The 12,024-nt window shown below is 49.8% G+C and overlaps 1 protein-coding gene across 1 annotated transcript in view; it reads right to left on the bottom strand.

The window, feature by feature from the left end:
• Positions 1-12,024, bottom strand: part of LOC114069845 (voltage-dependent N-type calcium channel subunit alpha-1B-like) — a gene marked incomplete at its 5' end in the record, with an annotated part of 92,886 nt that overhangs the window by 41,656 nt on the left and 39,206 nt on the right. The window contains 4 exons of the mRNA XM_027906922.1: positions 70-279; positions 3,932-3,988; positions 5,876-5,950; positions 6,664-6,720. Coding sequence (XP_027762723.1) covers positions 70-279; positions 3,932-3,988; positions 5,876-5,950; positions 6,664-6,720 — 399 coding nt within the window. The remainder of the gene's footprint in view (positions 1-69; positions 280-3,931; positions 3,989-5,875; positions 5,951-6,663; positions 6,721-12,024) is intronic.

The following is a 12,024-nucleotide window of genomic DNA, read 5'->3' as shown; positions in this document are numbered from 1 at the left end:
ACACCCAGGGGGTGCGAAAGCAGCGCTGAGTGCCCAAAAATGGGGAAAGGTGGAGTTTCCAGTACTCACAGAGAGCAGTGGTGAGCTTCTCGGGCTGGTCATAGTGCACCATGGCCACACAGAGGGTGTTGAGGGCCACCACACACAGGACAATCCAGTAGAAGCTCTGAGCCTTCACCATGCGGCGGATGAAGAACCGGAACATCTTCTCTTTCCTCCTGAAGTAGGACGAGCTCTCGTTCTTCCCACTCTTCAAGCTGGCGCGGGCAAAAGGAGACCCTGGGACAGAGAGAAGAGTCACCACACCCCACCCTGGCAGGCAAACGGCTGGAGGGCATCTCCTGGGCACGCAGAGCCTCTGCCAAGCTGAGCAGAAAGCTGGACGTGCTGGCCACGGGCTGAGCGAGGGCATCTGGCTTGTGATGGCGCCATGAGGGATATGAAGGCCGGGGTTTTAAAACTTCATGAGTTAACGAATCAACGCCCAGCTCCTCCATCTAAAGAAACTGGGCTTCCAAACCTTTGGAGCAATTCCTGGTTGTCCCAGTCAAACTCATCACTTGGGCTGGAAGGACGGGAAGCACCAGGGCACAGTGGTGTTTCTGCCCATGGGGTGGAGCACATCCTCGTGGGGCTGGGAGATGGCAGAGGGAAAGCTGGTCCCTAATTTCCCCTGCTCCAAGGGCCAGCCCTTACTGCTGAATGGAATGAAGTCTCCTTATTTCACTCTCCAGCTCCTGGTATTTCCTGAGCAGAGGCCTCGATCTGCCTCCCTGCATCAGATTTTGGGTGCAGCTACTCATTTGTACCAATTCTGCCTAAATCAGATGCACTTCCACTCCGGTCTGAAACCCTGGAAAGGAGTCAAATGTTTGAACAATAGGAAGCTGATGGAAGAAATTCTCTCTGCTGCTCGTATGAAGGATGAAAAGGCAACCTCTGGCCAGTGCTGAGGCAGGACAAATCAGCACAGGTTAGGAATAAACACATGGAGCCATTGGGGTTCCTCTGCAACGGCCACAGATGCTGTTGCAAGCAGGGAAAATCATGATTGTTGCTGTCCACTACTTGTGTCCCGCTGTGCTGGCCCCCAGGACCTTGTTCCAAGATGATTTGTGGCAGGATAATCCACTATTGCCCTTGCCCATCTTGGGATGGAGCATCCCAGCAGGTAGGGCTGAGCAGGACACACATGGTCCTGCCTTGGACCAGGCAGTGTGAGGGCAGGTGATTGACATGGAGATGGCTGAGTTACAGGAACGAAGTGTTCTGGCTGCAGCAGCCAAATCTTTGGGTGTGAGCACCTACATTCCAGCACTTGGAAGGGGTGGGAATCTCACCCTGTTTCATGCTGCAGCAGCATCAAACACAACACCCATGGAAAGGATAAAGCATCCAGATGTGACAGCAGTGGGTTCTCCAAGCCCCAAAGCTCCACAGAAGTGGGATGTCTCTCCAGTGGAACATGAGCTCTCCACTCTATGTCCCATTTCTGGCCATCCACCAACACACAGAGCTGGCCTTGGCCAGGCTCTGAACAAACTCCTTGCAGAAAAGCTTGGTGTGCTCTTCTGTTAGTTTGCTAATCCTGCCTTTGGCAGTTTAAAAAATAAATCACAGTGCTCTTCCACTGCTTTAAGACAACAAAAAGAACTACATTTTAGGATTTAGACTGCACTGTTTAGCAGGTAAAGAGCTCTCAGATATTCAAGCCACTCTGTACTCCCAGATTTGCAAGGGAATAGTCCCATCTCCTCTAACTGATCTTTCAGAGAAGAAAACCAGTTTGTATTTAAGCTAATCTAACATAGAAAATATCCACTTCTCTGTGCTTTGCTGTCTGGGAATCAAGACAAGTGTCCTGTGTCTGGGACAGCGTGGAGGGTGGGAAGCCAGAGAGAGCAGCTGCACACTTATTAGTGTGGAATGAGAGGCTGAGAGTTGAAAGGAAAGAAAAGAACAAATGCTAAGAACAGCTCCAGAGAGCACACTGGGAAGTGTTTAGCACTACAGAGCTTTATAATGCAATTATGAGGCTCATCGAGGTGCTTGTGTTGGAATTAAAGTGCAGCATGTTCAGCCAGCGGGCAGAGAGAGCCCTGTCAAAGCCTCTCCCCCCTGGTCTGCACCTTCCCCTGGCACTCAGGAACGATGCTGTTCATTCCACCCTCCTTCTGCTGCCACCAGAAAACATTAGAGAAAACCAGCCAAAAAAAAAAAAAAAAAACCCTTTGCTCAAGAACATTTTCTTTATGCATAATTGCCCACGTGACGGGATTGTTTATGTTCTGCAGAGCCTCAGCCTCTTCAGGAGCTGCTTCACCCATCTCTCCTTCTCTGTCTCGTTCCGTGAATCAAAATCAAAACCACTTTTCCCAAGTGGGGGAAGCACTGCTGTTATTTTCCCTGCCATATGCTCCCGAGACAGTTCCCAGCTCTGCAGCAGATTATTCACGAGCCCAGATGCTCCGTCATCCGTTGCCACCTGAAATGCCTGAATCCCAAGATCTGTTTTGCGTGGCACGGGTGCCCAGAGCCTGGAGGGGCTTGGATGGCAAAGCAACGAGCTCATAATTATTGCAACCACCACCAACTGTGCCAAAAATGACCATTCCTTGTTATCCATGCGGGGATCCAGGGGGGAAAAAAACCCAAACAAAAGCAAAAATGCACACAGTTGCTGCATTTTTGCCCTCTTTCAGCGACAAACCCCTCGAAGAAGTGTCAGCAGTTTAGGCACAAAACCTGCAGCCTGGGGGACTGTGGGTGATGGTGTCAGGAACATGCTGAGCAACATTCAATTCCTGCAACCAGGTCTTGGTTTAAAGGGAGAAAAAAAAAAAAAAATCCCAGCAGCAGCTGTAATCCCTTAAAACCTTAATGCCAACTTTCCCAAGGGCAGTTGAGGCGTTTGTGCTTTCAAAACTCCACAGGCACGGACTCTCAAATGTGCTGTTTGTGCTGCTGCTGCTCCTGTGCTCCCAGGATTTGCTGCTTCGCGGTAACTGGGGTGCCAGGATATTTCTTTGGAAGATAATGAGAACATCTGCTGCTCCAGCAGCAAAACCATGTCCAGACTCCAACAACAGGGCCGGGGAGAAGCAAAATACCCGAGTGCAGAGCAGGCAGGAAGATGTGTCCCCAGCCAGGGAGGAGCAGCCCACGGCTGAGAGGTGTTTCTGCTGGTGTCCAAACAGCTCCCTGAGCCTGCCAAGCCCTGCCAGCCCCAGCCCTGCCTCCTGCCTCTCCACCTGGCCATGTCTCAGGAGGGAATTAGCTCTGGGAACTGCAAGGACAGGCAGCACCTCCCTAGCCTGGCCACGTCCTGGTCTGCAGAGCTGAAGAGCCCAAACGCCCCACAGGGCAGGATGCTCTGGAGGTGTGGGGGTGATTGGGTGCACACTGGTGTGTCATTCCATATCTGGCTTGAAAAATGCAGAGAATTGCTTTAAGATCTTCTCCTAAGGCGAGAATGAGGGAACTGGGGCCACTGCCCAGTAATAACTCACAGCAAAGGCCACAAACCCACCCCTGTGCGTCAGTGGCAGACGGGACTGTGTCCAGTTCCTCCAACAAAGAGCCTTAGCAGCGTCCTTTGGCAGATTTGGGGCTCATCAGCATGAAGAAGCGTGCTCCAAGCATAATCCCGGGATGGGCAGCACAGCAGGGATTCTCCCAGCACCGGGCAGGGCTCTTGGAAAGGTGCAGCATGCAAGAGCTGAGCCGGGCAGAGCAGGGCAGAGGGTGAAGCCACGCAGCCCTTTGCTTTGGGAAGTCGAGGGGGGTTCTCCTTCTGGAAACCGCAGCTTCTGGAGCAAAGGAGCCCCTCAGAGGAAACGTGACATGGACAGGTTTGGGTGGAGATCTGAACCTGAGGGAATGCGAAGCCAGTACTCACCAACGGAGCAAATGTCTGTGAAATGGTCCTCACCTTCTTCTGCATGAATCAGGTCGTTTTTGCTCTTCTTTATTGCGGCTCTTTTCAACACTGTGTGCAAATTAAAGAGAAAATGCCCTGTGAGGATGCAGAGTGGATTCTCTCTCCCCCTCCCTTCACTCTCCAGGGCCAGCATTTCCTTCCCAATGCCAGCTTAGAGCTCTCACACAAGGGCAAGCCGGAGCAAATCGGACAACCCACAGCCTTGCAGGGCTTCAGTGTCAGGGTCCTTCAGTTGTTTGACCTTCCAGACCTTGAAGGTTTGCCAGGAATGGGCTGAGTGCTCACGCTTCCCCCAGCAGATGCAGGAGGGTGGGGGAGTCACTGCAGCTGCTGGAGCTTTTAGCACAGCAGAAAGGCTGGGCTGGGTCACTGGATCTTTGTGAGCCCCAGTGGGTTAGGAGATGAGTGCTTCCATCCATTAAAACCATTAATGCTGTTTACAGTGGGCACCATTAAGGAGTCAGCATTTAAGCACCGAGCAGCGCCTGGAGGAGCAGAAATTCTCAGTGCAAAGCAACGGCCACAAATCAGGGAGCAGCCTCTTCTTAATAGCACCCAGTGTACAATCCCTTCCCTCTGGGGCTGCTGTAATTCTTTGAAAACACATTTCTTCCAGCAGCATCTTTTGTGGGGAGGGCAAACATCCCTACAGTGTTTTACTCCGACAGGGAAAGAGGCCGGCGGCCTCAAAGGCTCGGAGAGCTCTGCACTGTCCACCCAGTGCTCGAGGGGTGAGGCAGGAACAGTGAGGACGCCGGTCCCATGACCACCTACCTGCAGAACCTCGAGAACTGGCAGAAAAAGATACGTTGATACAGTTTGGTAACAGGTTCAAGACATACAGTAACTAAGCACCGTTTTCTAGCAGCAGTAAGACACCCCACGGTGTGGTGATACAGACTGGTCAGAAGGCACACACAGCAAACCCACACACTCTGAGCCACTGGAGTCTCCTAGAGAAGGTCCCCTCGCTCTACACACGGATTTCCCTGACAGAGAAGTGGATGTGCTGCTTCCTCCACGGCCAAGGCAAGCGTTGGTTCTTTGGTCGCTTCCAAACACCCGGAGCATCACCCGGGTTTGGAGAGGCTCGAGGAGAAGGGGATGCTCTGAGCCTGTGATCTGGATCCAGAGGGGGTTTTTTGGCAAATAACCACTTCTGCTCCTTTCTTCCCCACCCAGCTCTAGGCTGAATCCTCAATCCCAGCAATACCAGCTTTTGGGTCCTGCAGGCTCCATCTGTCCCAGCACACTCCAGCACGTCCAGGGCCATGCCCAGCACTGGAACGTCATCTGTACTGGGAGTAAAATTTTACAACACTCCCTGGCATGAATTGAGCAGCTTCTTTATCTTCTCCCCCAGATAAGTCCTACTTGTGTTTAGCAGTGTGCCATCCCTACAGGCACCCTGGATGCAAGAGTTTTGGAGGCTGAGAGGATTTACCAGCATACACATGGACTGCTCCAGCAGTTGCTTCAAAGCTGGGAATGTTGTCAGGCTCCTTTAGGGTTGGAAGGATAGAAGGAGCCTTAATATCCCTGGGTCTTGACTTGTCCCCACCTCTAGTTTGCTTCCACCACTCAGCTTTCCAGGCTGCTCCTCCAGGCACTCAGGGCTAAGAGCTGCACCCACGTGCTGGATGGACTCCCCCAGTGCACACGACGCACACACACACACGAAGACTGGCCAGGCACACCTCGAACCCTGACCTCCTGCAGCCCCAGCTCTTTCCATCCCCGAGTGCTCCCCAGGTGCAGGTCACCAGGCTGGCCAAGGCGGACCAGCAGCCGGGCGCCTGCCGCCCCGAAAGGAGCCGGAGCCAAAGGGTGCAAAACCACCCGGGAGATGCCACCGGTGACCTGGGCACGGGGGGCTGTGGGGTGAGGCTGCCCCGCTGTGCCGCCTGAGCCCCTGGTGATTTGCAATCCACTCACTGTTGTAGCTGCTGCCGCTGCTAGTCTCTGCCGGTGCCGTGCCTTGGTGGATCGGCCCTTCCGAGGCGGCCCTCCCTGACAGTGAATGGGAGGAGAAAAAAAAAGAGGGGGGGAAAAGGGAAGGGGGGAGGGGAAAGGAGGAGGAGGAGACATGGGAGGACGAAAGATGGTCAGAAAAGGGAGAGGGAAGAATCTTTAACTGAACTTTGACTGGCTGGCGCGTCCTACGAGCTCATCGCTCTTGGAGGCACAGGGAGGGCAGGTCCCGTGGCCTCGCTCAGCTCGGTCCCTCCAGCCTGGGTCACACGTTGGAAGGTAGGATCACCACACCCTGTTATGTCTTACTGCTTACAGCTAACAGGGGTCTTAGTCTCTTTGTCAAATCCGTTTGGAAAACCTCGGTTTGGAGCCCTGCCTTCTCCTGGTCAGCGCGTTCCTCCTCTGGCATCCGCTCTGCAGCCTAATCCCCGCCACGGCCTGGGGGTGGGACACAGCCAGCCCCGCTCGGACAGGCTGACAGGTGTCCCTGTGGTCCCACAGGCAGCGTAGGGACCGACCCCAAGGGCAGATCCCCACCCCAGGGCGGTGTCGCATAACTGCTCATCATCCACCTGCAACCTCGAACGCACCCGATACGGGCCAAGGGACTCTGCAGCCCCGTCTCTGCCAAGGGCATGCAGGAGTGTGTTCCTCACACCCTCCTGGGCACAGTGGAAGGCCGTGGCACTGTCCAGCAGCTGAACCTTTCACGTATCACAGGAGGAAAACAGCACAGCAAAGGGACCTACCGTCCAGAGGAGATTTCTCTTCTGCATTCTTGTCTTCCTCCGCCAGCATGACCTCCTCTGGAAGAGGAAAAACAGCAAGGCTCAGCTTCAGATTTATCATAACCCTGCTCTAAAAGCAGCTGTCACCCACCTTGCCCCGTTGTATCACCCAGTTACACCAAGCCTGGGGAGGGGAGGATGGCTCAGAACACCATGTTTCTCCTCCTGCACCCCTCTCACTCAGGGGAAGGATGTCAGACAAACCACTGGGAGATGCAGCTCTTCCTGCACCATATCCCTCTTCACAACCACCCACCCACTCCAGTTTCTTTACCCAGCTATCATCCTCAAGGGACTTCTGGACACCAAGACCCAAGCAAGCCACGGGATGGTCCCTCATGCCCAGGCACGTGGGAGACACTGTTTGAGAAATGAGAGATGCTCCACACCCATTGCTGCTCTTCTGTCTCCATCAACAAGACCAGGACTCAGCCCAAAGTTGACAGATCTGTCTTGTGGCACGGGGTAAGACAAGCAGGGCCAGCTGCTGCACGTCAGCAGTGCCACATCTCAGGAGACACAGCGTCACCAGAAAGCCACCACATCAAATCTTTGCCCGCTTAAAACCCACAAGGTGCCAGGGGGACAGCTCTGCTTAGCACAGTTCAGGCTGTGCAATGCAGGAACACCACCCTCTCACTTTCCATTCATGTGTAACCTCCAAAACACAACTTTGTACTTCCCTAAAGTTAAAAAACAACAACAACAACAACAACAACAACAACAACAACAAAAACAAAAAACAAAAAACCAAAACATAAACCTGCTGTAAAAAACAACCTCCCAAAACTGAATCATTTTTATGTGAGTGAAAGACAACCGAGTTTCCTGAGGTTTCACAGCGCAAATGTCATCACCCAAGTCAGTCTGCAGAACACACTGTGCTGTGGCAGGACTGGAGAGCACGGTCAGCACCACAGATTTCAACCTGCTGCTGGAAAAACTAGGTGAGGATTTTCTAAAGGGACAATCCAAAGCAAACAAAATACTGAGTTGGAAGTTGGTGAACTGCACACTTCCTTCTGTTATTATAAATGACAAAATCTTCCACGTGTTTGGCACAGATATAATGTGACTAAAACATCTGATGCTGTGTTCCCACCAAATTTTGCTTAGAAGTCCATTTAAGCCGGTCTAGATTGAAGGGTGACTAAAAAAACACAGAGAATAAATACAAACAAACCACAGGCCAAACATCAAAGTGTGGAGCTGAGAGCTGTCTAGAAGAATACTAGAGGGATCAGCCTTATATAAGCCCATATAAGCCACACAAGCCTTATATAATCTCTTTATTAATCATCTGGGAGGGAGAGGGAATGATACATTAATAAGAGAGTAAATTGAGAAGCCTGAAAAATAATATCCAAGGACTGAGGGAGGCTGGAAAGCCAAGCAGAAATAAGAAAGTGCAAACTAGTGCATGAGAAACAGGGAGGAAAGGAGAGTTAGGAGAGGGTTAAAAACATCAGGCTAGTTAAGAGTACATTTTAAAAGGTATAAAATGCTTCCAAAAACCCCACAATACATGTCAGGTGTTTTTTGAGGCTTCTTAGGACAGGTCAGAAAAGTAAAACGGGCTCTTTTGGACAGTTCAAGGGACTTCTCTGTCAAACCAGCACCTCTTCAAAAGTCTTGCCCAAGGAAAAGCTGTGCTGATGTTTGGGGCTAAAAATATTGGAAGGAAATATAAAGCAATTACCAATGAGTATGATTGTCCTAAAACACAAGGAAAGGATGGTTTGGACATGGACACCCCTTCCCAAGGGCTGCTGATGTCAGTGGATCCTCACCTACAAAGTACAGGTTCTTAAGAGACAACTCTGCAAACCAGCTGAGCCTCTGCCCCAAGCTCAGGGCCCTGAGCTGGTGCCCAAACACATCTCCATCCATGGACACATCATCCATGGACACACCTCCATCCATAAACACATCACCATTCATAAGCACATCTCCATCCATAGACACATCTCCATCCATAGGAACATCTCTATCCATGGACACATCTCCATCCATGGACACATCTCCATCCATAGATACATCTCCATCCATGGACACATCATCCATGGACACATCTCCATCCATAGATACATCTCCATCCATGGACACATCATCCATGGACACATCTCCATCCATAGGAACATCTCTATCCATGGACACATCTCTATCCATAAACACATCACCATTCATAAACACATCTCCATCCATAGACACGTCTCCATCCATGGACACATCATCCATGGACACATCTCCATCCATAGGAACATCTCTATCCATGGACACACCTCCATCCAAAGGAACATCTCTATCCATGGACACATCTCCATCCATAGGAACATCTCTATCCATGGACACATCTCCATCCATGGACACATCTCCATCCATGGACACACCTCCATCCATAGACACATCATCCATGGATACATCTCACCTGGGCTCAGTTTTACTATTCCCTTTACAAGCCCAGGTTCCACCTGTGAAAATCCCTCAATCTTGACTCTCCACCCCCAATGCCCCTCAGTTCTCTCCCTTCACAATCACTCCTGTGTGTGCCTTGAATCCTCTGGGAATCCCAGGGAACACATCCACCCTGGAAGGGCTTCTGCTAAAAAGCCATCTCAGCAGGACAGTCAGCACTGCCAGGAGGGGGTTTAACCACACAGAGGATTAGAAGCTGCTTTGCCTTCACTCATCACTGGAACACAGAGCCTGGGAGAGGATAACTGGAATGCCCAAAGAAACCTCCCAAACCTGTGAATCTACATTAGAATAAATATTCCACAGGGAGATGGCATCAGATCAGCAACCTGGAGCCTCCAAGCCAGGATATCAGAGCGAGAGGTGTCTCAGCAGTGATGGGAACTGCTGGTTATTAAGTACTGGAAGGACTGGAAATACAGACGAAGCTGGCACTGAGGAACTGGAAGGTGAACAATACAGGCAGAGCAGCAGGGAAACGTGGTGCCCCTTCTCCTTGCCTTTGGCATGGGGAGAGAGGACATTGTGGGCTCAAGATAACTCAGTTCAACAGGCACCAGAAGTTACAAAAAAAGGAAGAAAAACACTTTAACTGTCAGAGTTGATAAAGAGAAAAAAAGCGAAGAATAATAATACAGTCCTTAGACCACCTGGACCAAAGGACTTGTTGCTCTGTTTCTTCTAAAGAAACCTGAGAATTCCTAAAGCTTTGTCATGCCAAGGGACAGCACTGAAGTTACAGCGGGCTGAGAGAGAGAGGTTAAACCATTCCCACAGCCAGGAGACAGAAACCCTCTGAATCAGTGCTGTGAGAGAGAGCTGGAAAGAATTAAAATGCAAAAGGCACACAACTTGATTAGCCCTGAACTGAAAGACTTCTGAGCAGAGTGTTTTCAAAATGATGCATGTCCTTGGAAGATAAGAGAAACATCTTCAAAAGAATATTTGTGGGCTTATAAGCTCTTTACTCTGTGCAGGGAACTTCTGGTTGGAAATGCAGCATGACAGCCTAATGGATGTTACAGTTTTGAGGAGTTTAATGGAGGAAGTGGGGGCAAAATCATTTGCATGGATTACATTGCTTGGCTTCACCTCTTTTTAATTCCCCTGAAAGGCACAATTGCCTTTAAACTGAAGGAGGGTAGATTTAGATGAGATATTGGGATGAATTTTCCCCTGTGAGGGTGGGGGGGCCCTGGCACAGGTTGCCCAGGGAAGCTGTGGCTGCCCCTGGATCCCTGGAAGTGTCCAAGGGTGGGTGGAGCTTCCGACCCAAACCAGTCTGTGATTCTGTGATGATAAAATTCAAATTGCAGAGAAGGCTGTGAGACACATTAGAGACACTTCAGAGTAGTCAATAAATGATGAACATGATGTGAAATTAAAATCCTTGTTGACCCACAGGAGGTAGTGTAAAGATGGAGTGATTTTAGTCACTCAGATACTTGGTCTTAAACCAGTTGAGGTAAAAACCTGAGCACTACCAAGGCCAAGGAAATCACCTTTCCAGCTCCAGCAACTGCTCAGAATGAGTCAAATATTACAGAGCAAAACCAATCTAAGTACTGAGATGCTATTTGATCAGTCTCTGGAATGCAGCTTCTCATTCTTCCTGCCTTGCATCAAAAATAAATGAGAAAACCCAAGCAAACAAAATTCTCAGGAAGGTTGTTATAAGTATTAGAGGCCTGGTGAAACTTCCATGGGAAGAGAGGGGATGGAGCAGATTGGTTCTGTGTGCTCTGGAGCAAAGAAAATAAGAGGACACAAAGGAAAATTAAAGAAAGAAAAGTAATTAAAAGAACCACGAAGTGCTCTTCCTCTCACTGCAGAAAGGATTTCAACTGAGGGCAGGACACAGTTTGGTGGCTTGGTTTATTTTTTTAAAATCAAACCAACTGTTAGCATCTGGGACTCTTTGCTAGAAGGGTCAGTGAGGTCAAGGATGTGAAGGATTTAAAAACAATTAGATATTCACAGGAATAATAAGAAAACCCTCCAGAGTTCCATCAGAGCAGAACACCAAGACTTTTGCTCTTTCCTTTATTGCATCTCCCCGCCTGGGGCTGGGCCAGGAGATTTCTACCCAGGCTGGACTGTCTGTGTCTCTCCTTCCTCCTCCCCCACAGCCCCTCACAAAGAAGAGCAGTGATCCAGTTTGAAAATTCCAGATCATTTCCCAGCTGAAATCCTGGCCTTCAGAACAGAGATGGGAAATCCCTGTCGACTGCGCAGTCCCAAATTTCAGAGCCTGAATTCTAAACACTCCACTCTCTGCTCTGCTTTGCCTTCACGCTGCATTTTGTATTCAAAGATTTTATTAACACTGCTAAGCTGATTTTAATTACTGTTATTATTCAGCTGTACTAGGAGGCTTTTTTATATTCCTATTGTATTTTCAACAAAGCCTTTACAGAGTATTTTTATTATTCCCTGATTCAGCTCTTTTGCACACACTTCCCTGTTCTACAAAACCTTCTGGATCTCGTGTTATTAAACTAAATCAAAAGATGTGCATTTTACAGCAGTTTTACTCTGTGTTGGTGTGGCATTAATTCAGCCCTGGCAACTCAGAAATAGAAGAGCCAGCCATTCCCACAGGGATGCAAAGCTTTAACTCAAGTTCAGCTGATGACATCTGCATGATGATCCCTGCATGGCTCTCCTTGGCAAAACAGGCACCAAAATGAAAGCTTTGTCCCTGTAAGGGAATTGTCCTCTTCATTTTACAGATGGGAGACTGGGATTCAGAGACCAAAAATCACAGGAGCCTTTAAGTAAGATGGCACTAAACCAAGAACCACAGTGCACTCTGCTCCACTGGACAAACCACTCATTAATTTGAAT

The sequence above is a fragment of the Empidonax traillii genome, unplaced genomic scaffold, assembly GCF_003031625.1.
Source record: "Empidonax traillii isolate 1590-97213 ecotype Southwest subspecies unplaced genomic scaffold, ASM303162v1 scaffold1374:size120139, whole genome shotgun sequence".
NCBI lineage: Eukaryota > Metazoa > Chordata > Aves > Passeriformes > Tyrannidae > Empidonax > Empidonax traillii.
The sequence above is the reverse complement of the archived record's forward strand: the minus strand, read 5'-3'. Positions and strand labels throughout refer to the sequence as shown.